This window comes from Oncorhynchus mykiss, chromosome 22, assembly GCF_013265735.2.
Source record: "Oncorhynchus mykiss isolate Arlee chromosome 22, USDA_OmykA_1.1, whole genome shotgun sequence".
Lineage (NCBI taxonomy): Eukaryota > Metazoa > Chordata > Actinopteri > Salmoniformes > Salmonidae > Oncorhynchus > Oncorhynchus mykiss.
In genome coordinates this window covers 46,152,341-46,176,637 of record NC_048586.1, presented here as the reverse complement: position 1 = coordinate 46,176,637, position 24,297 = coordinate 46,152,341, and the positions used below count along the sequence as shown (strand labels likewise).

Genomic DNA, 24,297 nt, shown 5'->3' with positions numbered 1-24,297 from the left:
TATGGACAGACTTCTCCCCATCTTAGCAACTGTTGTATCAATATGTTTTGACCATGACATTTTACAATCCAGGGTTACTCCAAGCAGTTTAGTCACCTCAATTTGCTCAATTTCCACATGATTTATTATACGATTTAGTTGAGATTTAGGGTTTAGTGAATTATTTGTGCCAAATACAATGCTTTTAGTTTTAGAAATATTTAGGGCTAACTTATTCCTTGCCACCCATTCTGAAGCTAACTGCAGCTCTTTGTTAAGTGTTGCAGTCATTTCAGTCACTGTAGTAGCTGGTATGTATAGTGTTGAGTCATTCGCATACATAGACACTCTGGCTTTACTCAAAGCCAGTGGCATGTCGTTAGTAAAATTGAAAAAAAAGTGAGGCACATAGACAGCTGCCCTGGGGAATTCCTGATTCTACCTTGATGGTGTTGGAGAGGCTTCCACTAAAGAACACCCTCTGTGTTCTGTTAGACAGATAACGCTTTAACCACAATGTAGCAGGGGGTGTAAAGCCGTAACACATGCGTTTTGCCAGCAGCAGACTATGATCGATAATGTCAAAAGCCACTCTGAAGTCTAACAAAACAGCCCCCACAACCGTTTTATCATGAATGTCCTACCCTATAAGCGTGCTGAATGTCTGTTGTAAATTTGTTTACTCTAAAATAGTATTGTTCCTGGTCAAACACATTTTTTTTCTAAAAGTTTACTAAGGGTTGGTAACGGGATGATTGGTCGGCTATTTGAGTCAGTAAAGGGGCCTTTACTATTCTTAGGTAGAGGAATGACTTTTTCTTCCCTCCAGGCCTGGGGACACACACTTTCTATTAGGCTTACATTGAAAATCTGGCAAATAGGAGTGGTAATATCGTCCGCTATTATCCTCAGTAATTTTCCATCCACGTTGTCAGACCCCGCTGGCTTGTCATTGTTGATAGACAACAACAATTTGTTCACCTCTTCCACACTCACTTTACGGAATTAAAAATTACAACGCTTGTCTTTCATAATTTGGTCAGATATACTTGGATGTGTAGTGCCAACGTTTGTTGCTGGCATGTCATGCCTAAGTTTGCCAATGAAAAAAATATTTTTAAGTATTTGGCAATATCAATTAGTTTTGTGATGAATGAACCATCCGATTCAATGAATGTTGGAGCTGAGTTTGCCTTTTTTTCCCCAAAATGTCATTTAAGGTGCTCCTAAGCTTTATACTATCATTATTTATGTCATTTATCTTTGTTTCATTGTGTAGTTTCTTCTTCTTTTAATTCAGTTTAGTCACATGATTTCTCAACTTGCAGTACGTTTTGCCAATCTGTTGTGTAGCCAGACTTATTTGCCATTCCTTTTGCCTAATCCCTCTCAACCACACAATTTTTCAATTCCTCATCAATCCTCAGGGGATTTAACAGTTTTTACAGTCATTTTGTTAATAGGTGCATGCTTATTAGTAACTGGGATAAGCAATTTCAAAAATGTGTCAAGGGCAGCGTCTGGTTGCTCCTCATTACACACCACGGACTAACAAATATTATTTACGTCAACAACATAGGAATCACAACAAAACTTCTGCAATGACCTCTTCTACACTATATTAGGCCCAGCCTTTGCAACTTTGGATTTCCTAGATATGGCTACTATATTGTGATCACTACATCCAATGGATCTGGATACTGCTTTCAAGCAAATTTCTGCAGCAATAGTAAAGATGTGATCAGTACATGTTGATGATTTTCATTCCTGTGCTGTTTCTAACTACCCAGGTGGGTTGACTGATAACCTGAACCAGGTAGCAGCTACTGGTTACAGTTTGAAGCTTTTTCTTCAGTGGGCAGCTCGATGAAAGCCAGTCAATATTTAAATTACCCAGAAAATATACCTCTCTGTTGATATCACATACATTATCAAGCATTTCACACGTATTATCCAGATACTGACTGTTAGCACTTGGTGGTCTATAGCAGCTTCCCACCAGAATGGGCTTTAGGTGAGGCAGATGAACCTGTAGCCATATTACTTCAACAGTATTTAACATGAGGTCCTCTCTAATCTTTACAGGAAAGTGGTTCTGAATATAAACAGCAACACCTCCACCTTTGTCATTTCTGTATTTTCTGTAACATTTATAACCCTATATTGCTAGTAGTCAGAATATGAATGTCATTTATATTGCTACCACTGTATCATCAAATGTATTGTCTAAGTGAGTTTCAGAGATAGTCAGAATATCAATGTCATCTGTTACTAGTAAATTATTGATTTCATGAACCTTGTTTCTTAAGCGTCGTATGTTAACGTGGGCTATTTTGAGCACTTTTCTTCTGGGATGCTTACATGTTCTCATTGCTTTACTGGGAAGCTTAGCAGCAGCAGATATGCTCATGTTATTTATGTTAGTGCAGGGTGAGCTGCACACAGTGGTCTTCCTCCTAGGGCGCAACGCCTCAGTGCTAACAGTGTAAATCTAATTCATGATTAGAGCGTATAATAGCTGTAGGATCAGCAGAGCCATTCAGGGCAGTTAGAGGGGACATACATTAGGTTTCTTACATTGTGTCTTCCAACTCCCCTGGTGTGATGTACATTTGCTGAAGCTACTAAGCTAAGCTAAGACAACTCTGCGTCACAGCGGTAGGGATTAGCTTAGCTGTGTTTGGGTCATTGATACGATATTGTCTCAACGTAGCCTTATAGTGCTGTGAAAGGATCCAGGATCCCACATGATTTGGGAGGATCCCATCCTCCTTTTTAAACCTGTTTTTGTTTCCAAAAGGTATCGAAATTGTCAATAAATGTTACACTCACAGAGCTAGAATAACAAAAGTTACAACCATTGAGCTGCAATAATCACGTAGCCAGTTGTGAAGAGAAAGAATCCTGCTAAAGCAGAGAGATTCAGAGAGGTCACAGGGTCAGATATGATGGGTCTTTAGTTAGTGTCCGGCAGAGTCAATCAGCTCTTTAAAAATCCAGTTTCAACTGTTCAGAGTTGCCCTTCATAATGTCATTTAAAAACCTCACATGGACTACGATGGAAATCGATTCTATGTCCTGACGTAGTCCATTCGGGAGCAGCTTAGTAATGTCATTTACTCAAGCTACGGGATAGGACATCGTTTTTTGCTCCAAGAACGGTCACTTTTCTTACCACGAAAAGCTGGCCAAAATCACAGCTGGCGAGAATGATGAGGAAATCTGCTACCACGCTTCACAGGATTTGGTTTGATTTCCCTTTATGGATGGGCGAGAGAGCAGGTTAACTTGAGCCCGTTGCGTCTGTGTGTGTGTGACTTCATCCTCTTCTGATTTCTACCATCCTGAGATAATCAAATCTATATTTCTTATCATCCTTTCTGAATTGATGCATTTCCAGATGCCATTATGTCCGTAAAGTAATACCCAGCGTAATAACCTCCTGCCCCAATACTAGAATAAACTTCCTTTAATTTCATTGCGATCACTCTCATATAAGATTAGTCCAGGCCTAACATTGTCTTGCATCCCGACTGTTTTGTATTAGTTCTCATATATTTCCTCTACAGTGGCCCCAAAGCACACTTACTGTCAATTAGGTCCCGTAGGAAGGAGATGGATGGCAGACACTGTTGTCTTGGTGTCCCTGCCGGGTCACAACACTAAAATGACATCCTCGTTTGCCATCTTTTGGTACATGGTCATGTGTTTTCAACCACCATTCTGAGATGTTGTCAGATTTTAATTTTTCTTGTTTGTTTGTTGTTGTTGTAAAGGAACACTTTTGGTGACACACGGTAGGTTACGTCAGTGTAGAAAACAAATATCTTGCCTGCCTCGTCTTTGTATAAAGTCGTACATTTTCTCTCTTGGTTCCCTGGTGCTCGTCTGATTTGTTTGGTTTTCCCCCTTTTCTTGTTCGTGTAAAAGAAATGTGTTTTCAAGAACATCTCGCAAACAAAGCCAGTAGTCTGGTACCGTAGTCTTGTTGATGGGGCTAAGTAATAAATTTTCCCTTGGAAATGTGTTAAGACATCGGGGAGTTTAAAATAACTCACATTGGGCAGGGGGTTGCCTATTCCGTAAGATACATTATTAATAATTTAAGACTGAGTTGTGTGAAAGTTAAACATTCTAGACTTGAGCACTTAAAAAAATAAAAAATAAAAACACACCAGGAAAACCTTATCTGTGGTCACCCATAGGACAGCATGTCCAAGCAAACCATGACTGAAAATAAATCTGGTATGCAATATGGATGGAGATGAATGTATTAATTCTAAAATCACAGAAGGCTTGGAGCCTAGCTTCTACTTCTTCAATCCAATATATCCTTACATTGAGGGTGAACTGAAATGTAAATGAGTAGGCTAATGACAGTGTAGGCTAAATTTAAATGAGTAGGCTAATGACAGTGTAGGCTAAATTTAAAGAGTAGGCTAAATAGTGTAGGCTGAATTTAAAGTGTAGGCTGAATTTAAAGAGTAGGCTAAATAGTGTAGGCTGAATTTAAATGAGTAGGCTGAATTTAAATGAGTAGGCTAAATAGTGTAGGCTGAATTTAAAGAGTAGGCTAAATAGTGTAGGCTGAATTTAAATGAGTAGGCTAATGACAGTGTAGGCTAAATTTAAAGAGTAGGCTAAATAGTGTAGGCTGAATTTAAAGTGTAGGCTGAATTTAAAGAGTAGGCTAAATAGTGTAGGCTGAATTTAAATGAGTAGGCGAATGACAGTGTAGGCTAAATTTAAAGAGTAGGCTAAATATAGGCCATATCCACATCAGGTAGAAATTGGCCTGTTGATATTAAAGCTGTAGGTGCAGAGGTAATTGTTTCGCTCCAGCCACAGACCCCATGCTCCGTAATGGAAATATCTCCATCTAGTGAGCACTTGTAGATGACATCACAGTAATCTACGGTCCGACAGCACCATCTAGTCGCGGCCTAGAAGCATTTTACTCGGGGTTTTGTTGGTTGACCTTGACATTTGCATACAGGAAGAATGTCAGAGATCCTGTGTGTCAGCCAGTAGAATACATTCAGTCCCAGTTGAAGTCAAGCAGAGACGACCAGATCACAGCGACAGTAACCATGACATCTTACACACTTATTATATTCTTTGTAGATCCTGCGACATAACTTGAATTCTTTGAACTTTCACCTATTTTACACTGTGCTTTTTATTCTATTGTACCTCGAGTCATCACGCGTGATGAAAAACACACAAAAAGGTCACCCAATACAATACATGCTTGTTACAAAGTCTGCACGCTTCATGGAAAATATTACTGGCTAGTTTCCCTTGAATCATGAGTCAGGTGGTATGACATCTAGCCTACCATTAGCCCCAGGAGCGAAGGGTAGAATACAAGGCAGCTGATCAGGATGAATTCTCTCTACGACATCCATCCCTTTGAGGTACTGTACCTTGCACGCCTAAAACAACTCACCAGGACAGGGACCTGACACTCTGAATCAGTCTCCAGAGAGGGGGGGGGTGAAGGGAGGGAGGAGAGGAGAGAGAGTGGAGAGGAGAGAGAGAGGTGGAGGGCAAAAAAAAAAAGAAAGTAGGATGAATCAGTCTCAGAGGTAGAAATGCAGGGATGTAGGGTGAGCCAGTGCCTCCAGAGAGCAACAGATCAGTGTCACCTTCAACACCCGTGTCAGTTCCAACACATCTCAGATTGAAAACAGAAAAACACAACACGCCTCCGGACTCACCTGCATGACCTTCCAACACAGACTTTAGAACCAAAACAAGTGGAAGCTTTACACGCATATCATGGCTTCACCCCCAAATGGTACCCTACTCCCAACGAAGTGCACTACTTTTGACCAGAGCCCTATAGATCCTGGTCAAAATTAGTGCGCACTAAAACAGGGAATACTGTGCCATTTGGGAGTCAGGAACTACGTTGTAAAGAAGGTGGTGGGTGTTGTAATAACTTCAGTTGCTGTGAATTTGTGGTTCAGATGAAGTCTAAGGAACCTAGTGGGTTGGAAGGAAATGAGCAATAGCCACCAGCTGGTGTCTACAATATGAAGCAATCTTTTCTTTAAAATGGTCCGACTGGAACATGAACTAGAACATGACATGAGCGTTTACAGACCGACACGCAAACCTGGGAGAAAAGTCAGAAGTCTTCAAGGTCAAACTAAAATGACAAAGTAAAAAAACAGTCATCATTCAGGACTATGAAAACTCCGGCTGGATGGGGAAGGGAGGAGGGAGAAAGAGAGGAGGGAGGAAGGAGGAGGGAGGGACAATAGGAAGAGAAGAGAGGGAAGGAAGATGGAGGAATAGAAGGAAGATGGAGGAATAGAAGGAAGAGATGATCAAATGGATGCACCATTTATTTAAAAACATAAGTGTCAGCTGAGATACAGTAGAAAAAGTCAACAGCTCATTGTAAATAGCTAGACAAAATAAAACAAGACTTAAAAAATAATAAGTTTGAAAGCATACAAAAAACAAAATAATCGTATTAAAATTCTGAAAAGTATGAGCCTTTCATTTCATAATTAACATTCTCTAGCGAACCACTCAGCAGAACCACACAAAAAGAGAACCAGACAATCTTGCACCATTTCAACATCATGGTGTAAGCCGCTGACGTACAACCTTGATCTCTAATAGGCAAAGCATCTCTTTACTTCAGACACTGTACTGTAAAATATCCCCCAAATGGAACCCTATAAACATAAAAAATACACTAATTTTGACCAGACCACACTATGGGCCCTTGTCAAAAGTAGTGCACTGCATAGGGAATAGGGTGCCATTTGGTACAAACATCAGTATTCATTATGCGTGATTAATTTCATATCAAATCAGACCAATAAAAAAATAAAACATATTTACTTTGTTTAGGTCTGTGTTGGTCAATTTAGCAACGTGACTTTGGCACAAAAATAAAAACACTTTAACGCCAACATAAAATATCCGGTTGATTTAAAATCCCGTCCACCACATAAAGTGCATAGAAGTCACAGGGTTAAGTATATCAGTTACACACTGGCTGTATCCCAAATAGCACCTTAATCCCTAGGGCCCTGGTAAAACATAATGCAGCACGTAGCGAATGGAGTGCTATTAGGGATACAACCAACTGACTCCGTAATGACAGAAGGCTGCGGTTGGTCATTCCGTCTTGAGTTCTAAATAGGAAGTGTTCAGCCATTGGAGGAGACCATCTCACCAGCCAAACATGTACTCCATCGCTTTGGAAACCAAACTGTCATCTTTCCTTGGAGTCTGTCTGTCAGCTACCACCTGAAATCAAAACACGTAACATGGTCGGTGAATTCCAAAAACAGTCCCGATCCCTAGAAACACAAAGCGTCACTTCATACCACATTATTAAGACCGAAATGTATTGTTAAATTTTAATTATTAACACCGAAATGTATTGTTACATTTTAAAAAAGGTAAATCGATCCATGCAGTCACATACTTACTTCACCACGTTACAAACTACACGATTGAAAACAATGTATGACTATTGTACTGATTCAAGTTTCTATACATTTGTATCCTGAGCTGCACTCTAGTGGACATAGTGCTGGCTGTAGTCCTCTTCAGTGCATCTACTGTAGTCCTCTACGGTCTATACTACATGACCAAAAGTATGTGGACACCTGCTCGACGAACATCACATTCCCAAATCATGGGCATTAATATGGAGTTGGTGCTATAACAGCCTCCACTCTTCTGGGAAGGCTTTCCACTAGATGTTGGAACATTGCTGCTATAACAGCCTCCACTCTTCTGGGAAGACTTTCCACTAGATGTTGGAACATTGCTGCTATAACAGCCTCTGCGAGTGACCAATTGAAGCTCAACATAGCTCAACATTAACACGTGTCCTCTTTCCCAGGGGCAAGTAAAAATAAGTTGGACAAGAACAGATTTAAGTTGTCAGAATGGACAAATAAAAAATATAAAAAAATTGGCAATCAAACAATTGGCTCCGATCAAAGCCTCTGGAAACGATTGAAAGACTAAACTGCTAGAAGTAAAGATTGTAAACGGTCATGGTCAAAACATATTGATGCAGTAGTTGCTAAGATGGGGAGAAGTCTGTCTATAATAAAGCACTGCTCTGTCTTCTTAACAGCACTATCGACAAGGCAGGTCCTACAGGCCCTAGTTTCTACCTTCTTAACAACACTATCGACAAGGCAGGTCCTACAGGCCCTAGTTTTGTCACACCTGGACTACTGTTCAGTCGTGTAGTCAGGTGACACTAAGAGGGACTGAGGAAAATTGCAATCGTCTCAGAACAGGGCAGCACGACTGGGCCTTGGATGTACACAGAGAGCTAACATTAATAATATGCATGTCAATCTCTCCTGGCTCCAAGTGGAGGTGAGATTGACTTCATCACTACTTGTATTTATGAGAGATGTTGAATGCACAGAGCTGTCCGTCTAAACGACTGGCACACAGTTCAAACACCCATGCATACCCCATAAGACATAACACCAGAGGTCTCTTCACAGTCCCCAAGTCCAGAACAGACTGTTGGAGGCACACAGTCCTACATAGAGCCATGACTACACGGAACTCTATCCCACATCAGGTAACTGATGCAAGCAGTAAAAATTAGATTTAAAATACAGATAACAATACACCTTATGGAACAGCGGGGACTGTAACATATACGCAACACTTGGATTTTGTGTTATAGATGTGTGGTAGTAGAGTAGAGGCCCGAGGGCACACAGTGTGTTGTGAAATCTGTTATGAATGTATTTGTACATGTTTTTGACAGAACCCAGGAAGAGTCTGCTGCTGCCAGGGATCCATAACAAAAAACAAAATGTGCACATTTGTTGACATTCATTGCTAGTTAGTGAGTTATTTGCCCAGTTATAGCTCACTTTTGGACAGCAATGAAAATCCTGGAAAAAGTAATGGTGTGCATCACCCGTGTGTGTGTGTCAGTGGGCCGACAGACATTACGCAGCAGGTAAAATGATGATCTACAGAGGAAACAGATAACCAGCCAAACTACACTGTTTTGAATTGGTTATCACGCTAGTTAACTATCAGCATGTATTAAAAGATATGTTTTATTTATTTAACTAGTTCAACTATTAGCACGTATTAAATGGCACTCATGTCCTAATATACTTTATTCATTTAACCTTTATTTAACAAGGCAAGTCAGATAAAGGGGAACAGTGGGTTAACTGCCTTGTTCGGTGGCAAAACAACATTTAGTTTTTTGTACCTTGTCAGTCAAGGGACACAATCCAGCAACCTTTTGGTTACTGGCCCAACACTCTAACCCCTAGGCTACCCTGCCGGCCCTACACTCTAACCCCTAGGCTACCCTGCCGGCCCTACACTCTAACCCCTAGGCTACCCTGCCGCCCCTACACTCTAACCCCTAGGCTACCCTGCCGCCCCTACACTCTAACCCCTAGGCTACCCTGCCGCCCCTACACTCTAACCCCTAGGCTACCCTGCCGCCCCTACACTCTAACCCCTAGGCTACCCTGCCGCCCCTACACTCTAACCCCTAGGCTACCCTGCCGCCCCTACACTCTAACCCCTAGGCTACCCTGCCGCCCCTACACTCTAACCCCTAGGCTACCCTGCCGCCCCTACACTCTAACCCCTAGGCTACCCTGCCGCCCCTACACTCTAACCCCTAGGCTACCCTGCCGCCCCTACACTCTAACCCCTAGGCTACCCTGCCGCCCCTACACTCTAACCCCTAGGCTACCCTGCCGCCCCTACACTCTAACCCCTAGGCTACCCTGCCGCCCCTACACTCTAACCCCTAGGCTACCCTGCCGCCCCACTTTCCACCGGCACTTGTGTATAACAGCAAATGGCGGGCACGCAGTTGATAAGCGAGCACAGTTGAAACCCAATGCCGCATACTCCGGTTGTAAAATAGTCTGAAGAACTCGAATCTGGCTAGGAATCTTCTCTATTCAATACTGACAATGTAATTCTGTCAGTTCAAATAGATTCTTAGAATAGCCTAATTGACAAGTAACTCATATGCTGTCAAGAACTCCCCTGAAAACGGAATATTTTAACCTTACAAATAGATCAACATCTTAGGTCGCTACCTCACCCACCTTAGCAATTTGATTAAAAAGGTTCAATTGAACGAGGGACTTATTTTTATAAAAATGACAGAAGCATTTGGTTGTAATTGTAGTGTTGCAGGGTGGATAACCGTCTTCCAGGAGAGATACTGGGTGAGCGGGGAGGCCAACCATCCTCCAGGAGAGATACTGGGTGAGGTCAACCATCCTCCAGGAGAGATACTGGGTGAGGTCAACCATCCTCCAGGAGAGGCACTGGGTGAGCGGGGAGGCCAACCATCCTCCAGGAGAGGCACTGGGTGAGCGGGGAGGCCAACCATCCTCCAGGAGAGGCACTGGGTGAGCGGGGAGGCCAACCATCCTCCAGGAGAGGCACTGGGTGAGCGGGGAGGCCAACCATCCTCCAGGAGAGGCACTGGGTGAGCGGGGAGGCCAACCATCCTCCAGGAGAGGCACTGGGTGAGCGGGGAGGCCAACCATCCTCCAGGAGAGATACTGGGTGAGCGGGGAGGCCAACCATCCTCCAGGAGAGATACTGGGTGAGAGGGGAGGCCAACCATCCTCCAGGAGAAATACTGGGTGAGCGGGGAGGCCAACCATCCTCCAGGAGAAATACTGGGTGAGCGGGGAGGCCAACCATCCTCCAGGAGAAATACTGGGTGAGCGGGGAGGCCAACCATCCTCCAGGAGAGGCACTGGGTGAGCGGGGAGGCCAACCATCCTCCAGGAGAGGCACTGGGTGAGCGGGGAGGCCAACCATCCTCCAGGAGAGGCACTGGGTGAGCGGGGAGGCCAACCATCCTCCAGGAGAGGCACTGGGTGAGCGGGGAGGCCAACCATCCTCCAGGAGAGGCACTGGGTGAGCGGGGAGGCCAACCATCCTCCAGGAGAGGCACTGGGTGAGCGGGGAGGCCAACCATCCTCCAGGAGAGGCACTGGGTGAGCGGGGAGGCCAACCATCCTCCAGGAGAGGCACTGGGTGAGCGGGGAGGCCAACCATCCTCCAGGAGAGGCACTGGGTGAGCGGGGAGGCCAACCATCCTCCAGGAGAAATATTGGGTGAGCGGGGAGGCCAACCATCCTCCAGGAGAAATACTGGGTGAGCGGGGAGGCCAACCATCCTCCAGGAGAAATACTGGGTGAGCGGGGAGGCCAACCATCCTCCAGGAGAAATACTGGGTGAGCGGGGAGGCCAACCATCCTCCAGGAGAAATACTGGGTGAGCGGGGAGGCCAACCATCCTCCAGGAGAGATACTGGGTGAGCAGGCTTTTATTCCAGGCCTGCTCTCACAACCCACATTGTAAAAAAAAGCAACTTCTCAACAGGACCTTGATAAGCGGACTCCGGTGTGTTTAAGCAGGGTTGGACCAAAAGCCTGCACACCCAGTAACTCTCCAGGTGGAGGGTTGACGGGCCACAAGTGTTTTGCACAGCAGCCTATCAGTGCAGTGTTTTACTTTTTTAAGTGCCTTGCTCAAGGCTACAACGGCAGGAGATGGTGTCTAATACATGGGATCAGAGACCAGCAGGCTTCCTGTGTCAATACCAGTGATATATAAAAAATAAAATAGAAATTGAGCCTTTATTTAACTAGGCAAGTCAATTAAGAATGTGTTCTTATTTACAATGACGGCCTACCCCGGACGACGCTGGGCCAATTGTGAGCCGCCCTACGGGACTCTCAATCACGGCCAGGTGTGATACAGCCTGGATTAATTAAGGTAATTTTGGTTAAATTGTTCCTTGCAACATTGAAAAATCGAGTCGATTGTTGTTCTGACAAGTAAGAAATAAGGTATAGCGCTGGCTTCCAACCCCTACTGCATGAGGCTAGCACCACATGAGGGCAAGGCTAGCACTGCTTAGCTTGTGAGGCTAGCACCACATGAGGGCAAGGCTAGAACTACCTAGCTTGTGAGGCTAGCACCACATGAGGGCAAGGCTAGCACTACCTAGCTTGTGAGGCTAGAACCACATGAGGGCAAGGCTAGCACTACCTACCATTCCAGTGTTTAATTGCTATATTGTAATTACTTTGCCACCATGGCCTATTTATTGCCTTACCTCTCTGATCCTACCTCATGTGCACATGCTGTATATAGATTTTCCTACTGTATTATTGATTGTTTATTCCATGTGTAACTCTGTTGTTGTTGTTGTTGTCGAATTGCTTAGCTTTAGCTTGGCCAGGTCGCAGTTGCAAATGAGAACTTGTTCTCAACTAGCCTACCTGGTTAAATAAAGGTGATATAAATAAAAATACATGCACCACACGAGGGTGAGGCTGGCACCACACGAGGGTGAGGCTGGCACCACACGAGGGTGAGGCTGGCACCACACGAGGGTGGGGCTGGCACCACACAAGGGTGAGGCTGGCACCACACGAGGGTGAGGCTGGCACCACACGAGGGTGAGGCTGGCACCACACAAGGGTGAGGCTGGCACCACACAAGGGTGAGGCTGGCACCACACGAGGGTGAGGCTGGCGTGGTTAGGTCAGTGACGCTTGTATAGTGTATATTACCAGTAAAGCAATGCTGCCAAAACGGTTCCTTTGAACATACCTTGACAATAAAAAAAAACATTAAATTATATGAAGAGTGCCATGGTCCTCGTCTTTTTTTCAAATGTGCCAAACAAACTTCTATTGGTTTGGCAATTAAGTATTGAATGGTTAAACTCCCTGATCCTACCTGGTAGTCACTGCTGCAGGCCTTATAGGCTGCACTGAGGGGCCTCATAGAGGAGCGAGGTGTAGTGACATGGTGGCTGGGGGTTCCATTTCTGACTGGAGGAGTAAACACTGAGCCAGAGGAGGTAGAGCCTCGGTCTGAGCTCTCCATCACATTCTGAGAGAGAGAGACCCGAGACAAAATTTTAAAACATTTTTAAATGTTGACTTTTCAGTTGAATTATTCTTACAGGGTAAATTCCAATTATCACAAAATGAAAGTTTTCCTAATTTAAAAATGTACCCAGAGTGATTTACCTTATCGATGCATGGTTTAACACCAATCATTATCGCCTCGCCAAAAATCTTCCCGTCTTTACTAAGAGCTTTTCTTGCTTGTAGTTTTGACTGATATTGAAAGTGCATCCAGTTACCAGCGTTGGACATCTAGTAGAACAAGAGAACAGAAAGGTGTGACAGGACAGAACACATGCGCGCGCACAGACACAAATATAAGCGCACACCAAAAAAAAAATACACACACGCACTCACACACTTTGAACATTATTTTAAAAAGGATGCAAAATATTGTTACCACGTGTTTCGTTATGTTTCCATACTGGGCGAACTGCAGCAGAATATAAGACGCGGAGGCCGGAGGGAACCTGTTTTAACGAAATGCTTTAGTCATTCAGGAAGCTGTTTATTTTTCACCTCCATAATCCCATTCTATCTATGGGTGCTGCATTGTGGGCCACAGATCAAAACACATTCGGTGCATCTGTTTAAGGTTTCGCTTAAAAGTGAACGGAGATGATTCGATTGGTCCTACAGTGAAAACTCTGTCCACCTGGTAGGTAAACCAGGTGATCTATAAAAGAATGTACCCAATAATTTCAACAGTTAAAAGTTAGATATTAGGGGGGGGGGGGGGGGGGGTGCAATACCAGGAACATACCCAAATACAGTGATCCAAGTATCATCTAGATGGTCTTCAGAAGACAGTGCGTCTCCCTGAGTGAAGAAAGGGTCTACTTGGGCTGGAGACATCGTTGACTTGGCCTGCTGACCGGTACTATCAGGACTAAATAGACTGGACGCTGTTAGAGAAAATTAGGACATACCTGAGAAATCCCTCTCCTAGCAAAACAAAAAAAAAAAATTGGTACAAACAAGTTAGAATGTTTTTGTTTTTTTATTCATTTTCGCTCACCTGTTCCCGGTGTGACAGCCATATAACCAGACAGTGGGGTTTGCATCATTGAGAAGGGCTAAGAGAAGATAACATCTAAAATTATTACATGTCGTCTCAACGTAGATACACAACTGAAAATCAAAAGTTGCTAATATAGCAGGTGTAGAATCACTAGCGTTTGGTTAGAACACGTGCCTGGCTAAAGCAACAGACCCCAGAGTGACTGAAGAGTCTGGGGGCTCTGATGTGATCTGCATGATGCATCCATAACGAAAGGAGCTGTGCTTTTACATTGTTGTTTGTGCTGTCGCTCAAAACACCAACAAACACAACACCTGCGCACCAAACCTTTGCTTTTCAAATCCAAACAGCGAGAGATCTTAATCGCTTCAAAGCCAAAAGCAGCGTTACCCGGCCAGTGGGTCCACAGCATTCCTGCTCACTGGCCAAACCTGTGGCCAGCCAGGCTATTAGAACACTGTCTGTGAGTGTGAAGTGTCCAGGCTATTAGAACACTGTCTGTGAGTGTAAAGTGTCCAGGCTATTAGAACACTGCTCTGTGAGTGTAAAGTGTCCAGGCCAGTGACCAGGCTATTAGAACACTGCTCTGTGAGTGTGAAGTGTCCAGGCCAGTGACCAGGCTATTAGAACACTGCTCTGTGAGTGTAAAGTGTCCAGGCCAGTGACTAGGCTATTAGAACACTGTCTGTGAGTGTGAAGTGTCCAGGCTATTAGAACACTGCTCTGTGAGTGTAAAGTGTCCAGGCCAGTGACCAGGCTATTAGAACACTGTCTGTGAGTGTGAAGTGTCCAGGCTATTAGAACACTGTCTGTGAGTGTGAAGTGTCCAGGCTATTAGAACACTATCTGTGAGTGTAAAGTGTCCAGGCTATTAGAACACTGTCTGTGAGTGTGAAGTGTCCAGGCTATTAGAACACTGCTCTGTGAATGTAAAGTGTCCAGGCCAGTGACCAGGCTATTAGAACACTGTCTGTGAATGTAAAGTGTCCAGACCAGTGACCAGGCTATTAGAACACTGCTCTGTGAGTGTAAAGTGTCCAGGCCAGTGACCAGGCTATTAGAACACTGTCTGTGAGTGTAAAGTGTTGTTACACTTAAGGAGAGGGATGGAACCTACTCTGTTAAAACGTACCTGTTTATGTGCACCCATAGGGGACATCCCGATGGCAGGACTGGAGAGATCATCATAGATACTCCTGACTGGAGGGGCCCCACTCTTGTCTTTAGGTGTAGGAACTACAGGTTGGGGGGGAGAGCCACCTAACAGAGCGAGGGTTAGAGAAACAGTCAGGGATCAATCGGATATAGCGCAGGGAGGACTGACTGCCTTTGTCAGAACACAACACAAAGTGAAAGTAACAGATCCGACATTAACAAATAGTGTTTTAAAACAAGTTAGGCCGATCAAGCTGGAGGAGTTAGCTAGCCTAATTTGTCTATGAATGGGATGTTAGATAATGACATACGACAGATTGGAAAGTCAGCTAGCTAGCTATTTGTTTTTAACTAGTAAATGACAAAAATGACCCCCCGAAAGCAAACTCTCCCTCACCTGCTTGAAATGGTGACCTCATTTCCATGACCCCAAATGACCGAGGCTGGGGTGTGACAGGTGCTGGCAGATCCCCCATCAAAAACCCGGGAAGGAACTGGGCACCCAGGCCGGGTTTATGCGATGTTGGGGAACCCAGAGTCATTGGTTCTGTGCCTAGGGGGGGGGGGGGGGACACATGGCAGGTAACATTAGTTAGCAAAGCTATTACGTTAACTACACTCAATTAAAATATAAAATGCAACAATTGAGTTAGAGTTCATATAAGGAAAACAGTCCATTTTAAATTCATTAGGCCCTAAATCTATGGATTCCATATGACTGGGAATACAGATATGCATCTGTTGGTCAGATACCTAAAAAAAAAAAAAAAGTAGGGGCGTGGATCAGAAAAGCAGTCAGTATCTGGTGAGACCATCATTTTCCTCATGCATCTTTGTGTGGCCGATGTGAAATGGCTAGCTAGTTAGCGGTGGTGCGCGCTAATAGTGTTTCAGTCGGTGACGTCACTCGCTCCGAGACCTAAAAGTAGTTGTTCCCCTTTGCTCTGCAAGGGCCGCGGCTTCTGTGGAGCGATGGGTAACGATGCTTCGTGAGTGACTGGTTGATGTGTACAGAGGGTGCCTGGTTTGAGCCCAGGTTGGGGTGAGGACAGGGACGGAGTTGATCAGGCTGTTGATTGTAGCCTGTGGAATGTTGTCCCCGCTCCTCTTCAATGGCGGTGCGAAGTTATCAGTGGGAACTGGAACAGGCGGTCATACACATCTATCCAGAGAAGACCAAATGTGGACAATGGGTGAAATGTCTGGCACATTATGGTGCCCCCAAAAAGCAATGCAACAAAGTGCATAAATTAAAGGTGAAACAGTGTTTTTCATTCATGCACTCTGATTTTCAAGCCTCTGTTTTGGATTAATGACGGTGTGCGGCTCTCCATCGGTCAGTATTCTGATTTTGACTCCTACGCATCTGGAACAGGTGCAGCAATTCTTCAGTTGCGCAAACCCAATTTCATCAGTTGTCTGGTCTCAGACGATCCCGCAGGTGAAGAGGTGGCTTATGGTAGAAAAATTCATATTAAATTATCTGGCAACAGCTCTGGTGGACATTCCTGCAGTCATTATGCCAATTGCACACTCCCTCAAAACTTGAGACATCTGTGGCATTGTGTTGTAAAAAAATAAATAAAAAAAAAATCACATTTTAGAGTGGTTTTATTGTCCCCAGCACAAGATGTGTAATACACGTGCTGTTTAAATCAGCTTCTTGATATGCCACAATTTTTGGGATCAATTATTTCAGCTCATGAAACATGTTGCATTTAGATTTTTGTTCAGTATAGTTGTTAGCACAATGGTACCTAGCTTTGGATCTTTGTTATTAGCTAACTAAAGTTAGTCTATTGCCTCTTCCACATTGTTAGCCAATTAACTTACCTAAGTTAGTTGGCTAGTAACTAGGTAACTAACATTAGCTATAATATTTATTTAATCAGGCAAGTTGTTTAAGAACAAATTATTATTTACAATAACGGCCTACAAGGGCCAAACTCAGACGACGTTGGGCCAATTATGCGCCGCCTGGAATCGAACCAGGGTCTGTAGTTACGCCTCTAGCACTGAGATGCAGTGCCTTAGACCGCTGCACAACTCGGGAGCCCCTATACACATTCCAACGTATTGCCATAACTAGCTAATGCTACTTACCAGTCACCATGCATAGTTTGATAACTACAGTAACTAGCTACTATAGTTTGTTGGTTGGCAAGCCAACTGTGCAAACCAGGGATTTATTTTGTTGACGTTCTCTGAATGTTACTTTAGTAGCTCGTAAGAACCTCAAAACGTAGTTAAAAAAAATAAACACGGGTTAATTTAGTTTTATAGTCTAGTTTCCTAGCAAGCCACTAACATTACATAAAACTGTCTAAAGAAGCCAACTCATGTGACAATGTGTTGGCTTAGCTAGCTAACGTTAGCTAGTTTATTTGCTAGCTAGCACTAGCAGTATTGTCTCTTGTTTAGTTACCTAGCTAGACAAGAGAAAAAAAAGGGTTAAGCTACCCACCTTGGAAATCCATCCTAAGGGACCACCGATTGTACCAAACCTTGGAACCAAATTATATAATAACAATAATATATATTTAAAATATATATTATATATATATAGAATAACAAATGCACGCGAATGAAGCAACAAAACGGATATGTATCTTTAAACACACCACCGGACAAGCACCTTAAATTTTCAAATTCTGTCGGAAATCTCGCGTTATTTCGGCACCGGTATTCACGCAGCTAGCACGCTGGCCTTGCGTAATGGTTCTGTGTTCAGGCAAATGTGATGATGGAATGTTTCATTGAAGCCAGTGAAAACAACATTTATGTATTAGCTAGAACTTAGACATTATTGGGAAAATAACTGTTAAGTTATATCTCACTGCAAAGAGGAAAAACGTAGCGCGCATCTAAATCAACACGGAGAAGAAAATAAAAAAATAATGGCGAGGCTGTCGGAAGTTGCAAAATTATTGCGGAAGTTATCATAAATAAGCAAGTTTGTTGTGATTTACCACACACGTTCACGACATTGAATGATATATACTGTAAATACAAAATGTATAGAAATGAGCACACACTGAGGAAATTACCAGTTATGTGATATTCAGCATTCTTACGTATGTACAAGCAGTTCTGCAGAACATGCTGAATTTATTGGCTTGAATACAACATTTCTGCATCAATTAGGCTACATCCGCTGCAGTTCATTGCATAACACCCAACACACAATACAGCGTTAGCAAATTATGATAATCAAACAAATGTATACCTTTATGTGAAGGAGGGGATCACCTATACTGTAGGACTATACCGTTTTCATCGAACGCAGGCTTTTGTCTCTCTGTTACGCTATTGAGCATTGCCATAGTATGGTTTGGCATGTAAATGATTACAATCAGGAAGTTTGATAGTAACTCCATACAGTTTAAATAGGCCAGTCTTCTCTGGCTCTCTCCCCTGACTCGAGTGACTGCCGTCAGCTGACTACTTGACTGGCATGCCGGTATACTCTTAATCCAAGTTGGGACATCTTTAAAAGGAGTCTGATACTGTAATATTTATAGGCAGGTCTACATGAATAGCAGTACATATGCCATAAACAGCATAAATGTGCACTGTGCTGTGCCTTGGATCCATCAGTCCCTCTGGCAAAAAAAATATTATCTTTGGTCTGCTTTGTATGTTGAAGTAGTCATAATTCTGACAATTACAAGTAAGGTAAATCATGTGATTCATGTCTAGTGAACGAGAATAACTGCAAGCCTTATTGTGACTCAAACAAACCATAAAGTAGGGCTACGGCTTTAATCAAGGAATTCGTTGCTTGATGCGCTTCAGGCCTACATTATAGGCGTATATTTGTTTATATCTGTGTTTTGTCGGTTGCTGCGTAGCCTTCCTTATAATCGGGAGAGAATAACCGTGACTATAGCTAATACTATTGAGAACAACACGCAGATTACTTGTATTGATTCGTTCTGAATCAGACAGTTATCAATGCTGCCTGATGCCATCATGAACATGCCTTTTCTTTTGTGTGTACTGTAGGCCTAGTGTAGTGTGGGCCTATACACTGCAGTGCATAATACTCAAAATAAAGCCTATGTTCAGTGTTCTCTAGTCGAAATGTTTTTTGAAAAGTATACAAATTGAGAACTAACGCAAATGCACATGGTAGAAATAAAATTATTCGATAATGCGAGGATATTTTTCTTCGTCTCTCGGCCGTCGGGCGTAGAACTCGACATTGTGCTCCTTGAATAAATACATCCTCCACCCCCTTTTGCTTTAAAAAACCAACGCTACAACCTAAGTTAAAATCTTAGAATAAAAAAGACGGTGCCAAACCTCAATTACATTTATTTTGAGTACCGTAATATATATATGTTATAATATGCTTCTCAGTGAGATCCGCATGCGCTTCCCGACTTGCTTTTTCTTTGCGTTCCTTTCTTGTCACGCATGCGCAGACGGCTCTTATTGCCATTACCTTATTTGGATATGGTAATTTTCAACTTCAAACAGCCTATCAGTGACCGAATGCGTTATCACGTGACGCTCAAAGATCGCTTGGGAGGCGGTGTCAAGTGTGGAGCTGACTTTAAAAGCAGTGGGCAAGACACAGAGCTCTCAGTGTAGGGAGAAACAGGGATGAGATGTAATAGGAAACTTGGTTTCTATGAAATTTTGTAATATTTACAAGAAAATAATAATAATAACATAAAGAATCATCAAAAATCCCTCTTTAAGTTAATAGCCTGCCCATAGGATTTTTAGATTTAGTTCAGGTTATTGAAGGGCATTTACACTCACTATTCTGACACTTTTGTAAAGATGTGTGAGGCAGTTAGTTAGCTAGCTAGCTAGCTAAGGCGGCAGGAGGAGAACAAAATATTTTTTTTTTCAGTTTTGACCGGTTGCACTGACACCAAGTCCATGCAGAACGTGTCATCACCAACACAATGCCCGTGTTACTTTTTCTGATAGACACGTCCGCGTCAATGAACCAGCGCACCCATCTGGGCACTACCTATCTGGACATTGCAAAAGGCGCTGTTGAGACTTTCATGAAGGTACTGTAACAACGAGACAACAGCCCTGGAAGACCCCCACGCGGGATCGCCGTTTTGACCATCTTTGTGTTAAAGTTACTAACTAACCCTGACAACAAATAATAATCGCTCGATAACCGTTTTTTTCGTTTATTCTTTCCACAGCTTAGAGGCAGAGATCCGGCGAGCCGAGGGGACCGGTATATGTTGATAAATTTTGAGGACGTTCCCCTCGGAATCAAGGTAGAGTTTTTATTTTCGGTCATGTCCTACTTTACATTACGCAAGCTAGACAGATTTTTTTTTTTTTTGTCTTCTCACATTTCGATCACCATATCAGTTGTGTGAGAAAAAAATCTTCAGACGGAGCGTTCATAACCCCCTCTTTTTAAAACATGGCCGACATTTTGTTTCAATGTGAGCACGGAGCAGCGTCAGAGAGGGTAAGAGGCGAAGCGAGAGGTTTCACTCTCACCGAAATCTGTCCAAAATAAACCCAATGCGTTTCTATGGGGTTTATTTTGGACTTAAACTTGTCACCTACCTTTTCCCGCATTTTTGGGACAACAACTTTGATTTGTGAGGGGACAGACACGACCATCTCGTCGTTTATATAGATCTCTGACAGCATGGAACTCTGGGTGATTTTTTTTTTTTTTTAGGCTATAGGACTAGATAGTAGGGAGGGTGGTGTCAGGGTTGTTAACTTATACCACTTTTGAACAACTGTCACAACTTTACAACGTTATTTAGTTTACACACTTTATTTTTTTTCTCTATGGATTTTTTTTTTTGTGGTTCAGTTGATACAGTAGCATAGAATAAGCAGTCTATTTGTTAACAATATTTCCTAAGGCAAGTAAAGAGAAAAAAAGTAAATTTACATACATTGTTTATCAACTTATTTACACTGTAAAAAGTTTAATTAATTCACCTGATCTTAGAAATCATCAATGTTGTCAGACAAAATATATATATATAAGACCCACTTTGTTCTGTGTATGTTGTTGACGACTTGTATACCTCTTACCCTATTTCAAAAGGCTGGATGGAAAGAGAGCCATGCCACATTCATGACAGAGCTGAGGAACCTTCAAGCAGCAGGACTCACAACTATTGGCCAGTCTTTGAGGACCGCTTTTGATTTGCTCAATCTCAATAGATTAGTGTCTGGGATAGACAACTATGGACAGGTATGTTGTACTCCGAGATAGAGGAGAGAATTGGTCAACTTTTTTTTCCCGCCCCCCCCTCTAGGGTCCCCCATCTTTTGTCCCCTACCCTGCCAATCTCACAGTCTTACAAGCATCATACTCCTGCACATTGTCCCCACACACTCCTTGAGGATCAAGTGATGACATGAACCAACAGTGTGGTAGGAGTTCCAACAACGTATTTTTGCAAAGTTTTTTTTTTTTTTTTTAAGCTAGTATTAATGTACTGGTTTTGACTTTTTATTTAATTTAATTTTTTAAGACATTTTTGACGTGACTGCTGGTTTTCTCCTGTAAGGCATTTCATCCAGAGCAACCCTTCACAATGAACTTCCTTTATCTCTCCTATTTGTATAGAAGAGAAATGGATAGGCAATAGTTTAATGTTAGTATGTCACTTAGAACTGGGTTCTCTCTAAACTGAAACATGAAGGGGGAGGAGAGAGAGAATCTAGAGCGCTCAAATTTTACCCTATGAGGTCCGGACTAATGCTGGTTTTCTGCTCTACCTGATGATTAATTACACCCACATGGTATCCCAGGTTTAAATCAGTCCCTGATTTAGAATGGGAGAGAGAAAAAGCAGTGGGACTTGCTTTGAAGTCCAGATTTTAATTTGAGGGATCTTACAGTCCATCAATACATCAGGTGCCGTATACAGACAAAGGAGACGGCTTAAGATGTAGCTATATCCTGGCCTTAGACTAGTATCAGTGATGAACAGTGCTCAGGAGATAGGCCTCTCCTGATCTAGCCTCTAAGGATTGGTTTCTGCTATGTTAGCCACTCGTCTTTTTTTTTTCCCTCTGATGGGAATATCCACCCACTGGATGGTACTCTATTGGTTTCCTCCTCTGGTTTCCTCTGGCTGTCTACCTGCTATATGCATAGTAAACAGTGGTCAAGTCTCTGCTTTCACGTTCATTCCAATGTAGGGCTATGTTGACTATTGCATCATACTGTATCTATGGGAACAAGTGGGTACATTTAAAAATAATAATAATCTCCCTATTATTACAATACTATAGTGTACACAGGGTCAGTATCATTATTTGCTAGTTAAGAGATAATGGTATTGAGGTAAGTTGTCAGGAGGCTGATTGAATGTATAAATGTTTAATCAGCGTCTGCTGAGACAGGAAAGATGTCCGCCCATACCTTCAAGGGTAATGCATACTTACTACATACATAATGCATGTAGATATGTCTGTCTGTCTGTCTCTGTCTGTGTCTGTCTCTCTGTGTGTGTTCAAAGGCCTCTGTCACCCCAGCAGAAAGGCACATGTAGGTACAGCATGCACACAATCATCCACACACATCGTGCACATACAAACACACGAGTACAATCTTATTTTGGTGATCCAGTCTTTCCTCTTGGTCAGTTGAGGTAGGATTCCATTTGAGAATATGTCACAGCCACACCTTAGGTCTCGTCCGGCCACGCCCTGCTTCGTCTCCGTCCTCTCACCATGCCTTTTGTTAGTATCCTCAGACGTTGGGTCTCATTCGCATCTCCTTTCCCTCATAGTAGAGCTGGACTGGTGAAAGCACTTTCCACCGGCTGGGATCCACCCCCCCATTGCGTTCACCTATCCTGTCAATTCAAATGAGTGTAAGTGAGGTAGAGGAGATGATGTCCGTTCTAGACTATCGAGATGCATCCCCTTGTATCTGGTCTGAGCACATGGGCTGCTATAACAAAGACCTCAATGTTGTTATTTTTTATTTTTTTGCCTGGAGGAAGAACACTATGACAGGACCCCCTTTTTCCTGGAGAGCTACCCAGTAGTTTTTTGTTGTTGCTCCAATCCCAATTGTAACTTATGCTGTGTTCATAACCATTTGGGAAGGTGTTATTTAACACATACAACTGGGGGAATTAAAATAAACATTGTAATTACTAGTGGATAACTCCTCTTATCATCCCTGAGCTCCTACTTCTCCCACACGCCGACCTCCTAAGAACAAATTCTTATTTACAATGACGTCCTACCACGGCCAATGTCACCTAAGGAAATGACCTGCGTAACAGTATTTTCCGCAGTTGAATGTAACAACAATGTTATTCCTCAAAAAAAAAAAAAAAACTCTCATGATAGTTGTACTTTTAGTTTCTGGTTGATGCAACTTGTTGGCCAATAGTCGACTGTTATTTCTCAACCAGTTCAACGCATCCAACTGGTAGTCACGCCTTCACAACTAGTAATTGCTACCTTCCCACAAACAGAATTATCTGACACAGCTTATCTACCAGCAAAGTTTTGGAATCGGGTGTGCTATTTTTTGTAAATATTTTTTTAATTTAACTAGGTAAATCAGTTAAGAACAAATTCTTATTTACAATGGCGGCTTAGGAACAGTGGGTTAACTGGTCTAGGAACAGTGGGTTAACTGGTCTAGGAACAGTGGGTTAACTGGTCTAGGAACAGTGGGTTAACTGGTCTAGGAACAGTGGGTTAACTGGTCTAGGAACAGTGGGTTAACTGCCTGTTCAGGGGCAGAACGACAGATGTTTACCTTGTCAGCTCGGGGATTCGATCCAGCAACCTTTCAGCAACTGGCCCAACGCTCTAACCACTAGGCTCTACCTGCTATCTGTAGGTTTGGAGCAAAAACCTACAGGACAGTAGCTCTCCAGGAACAGGGTTGGAGCAAAAACCTACAGGACAGTAGCTCTCCGGGAGCAGGGTTGGAGCAAAAACCTACAGGACAGTAGCTCTCCAGGAACAGGGTTGGAGCAAAAACCTACAGGACAGTAGCTCTCCAGGAACAGGGTTGGAGCAAAAACCTACAGGACAGTAGCTCTCCAGGAACAGGGTTGGAGCAAAAACCTACAGGACAGTAGCTGGGTTGGAGAGCCCTGCTGCAGGGAGAATAACATATCTGCTAGTTTACCTACACGTCTACAGCTTGAAGTGTTTTATTTAAATTTTTTAAAGCTCTTTAGCCAGTGAGGTTTTTAATGTAATGTGTCATAGTGCCCT

General features: G+C 43.0%; 2 protein-coding genes across 5 annotated transcripts in view; one reads left to right on the top strand and one right to left on the bottom strand.

The window, feature by feature from the left end:
* Positions 1–6,314: 6,314 nt before the first annotated feature.
* Positions 6,315–19,426, bottom strand: LOC110501947 (nucleoporin NUP35). Of its 4 annotated transcripts, none has more exons than XM_036959428.1 (9): positions 17,555–17,719; positions 15,488–15,643; positions 15,068–15,195; positions 13,933–13,990; positions 13,678–13,819; positions 13,315–13,384; positions 13,038–13,166; positions 12,742–12,897; positions 6,315–7,251 (listed from the first exon to the last, which is right to left on the bottom strand). In XM_036959428.1, the coding sequence occupies exons 1-9, from the start codon at positions 17,565–17,567 to the stop codon at positions 7,174–7,176; spliced, it is 930 nt and encodes a 309-aa protein (XP_036815323.1). In that variant the 5' UTR covers positions 17,568–17,719; the 3' UTR covers positions 6,315–7,173. The 4 variants fall into 4 exon arrangements, with proteins under 4 accessions (XP_036815323.1, XP_036815327.1, XP_036815326.1 ...); XM_036959432.1 differs by lacking the exon at positions 17,555–17,719 and adding an exon at positions 19,405–19,426 and having other exon boundaries at positions 6,815–7,251; XM_036959431.1 differs by lacking the exon at positions 17,555–17,719 and adding an exon at positions 18,317–18,467 and having other exon boundaries at positions 6,815–7,251.
* Positions 19,427–19,665: 239 nt separating this feature from the next.
* Positions 19,666–24,297, top strand: part of ints6 (integrator complex subunit 6) — a 37,585-nt gene continuing 32,953 nt past the window's right edge. Inside the window, exons 1-3 of the mRNA XM_036959427.1 lie at positions 19,666–20,120; positions 20,265–20,342; positions 21,143–21,292. Coding sequence (XP_036815322.1) covers positions 20,010–20,120; positions 20,265–20,342; positions 21,143–21,292 — 339 coding nt within the window. The 5' untranslated portion in view covers positions 19,666–20,009. The remainder of the gene's footprint in view (positions 20,121–20,264; positions 20,343–21,142; positions 21,293–24,297) is intronic.

What these genes read in the sequence shown, in the direction of transcription:
- LOC110501947 (XM_036959428.1), bottom strand. An exon ending in CTATGGGTGCACATAAACAG is followed by an intron (nt 13,991 to 15,067) that starts GTACGTTTTAAC and finishes ATCTTCTCTTAG; the next exon opens with CCCTTCTCAATGATGCAAAC. An exon ending in CCTGCAGCAGTGACTACCAG is followed by an intron (nt 7,252 to 12,741) that starts GTAGGATCAGGG and finishes TTTTGATTTCAG; the next exon opens with GTGGTAGCTGACAGACAGAC.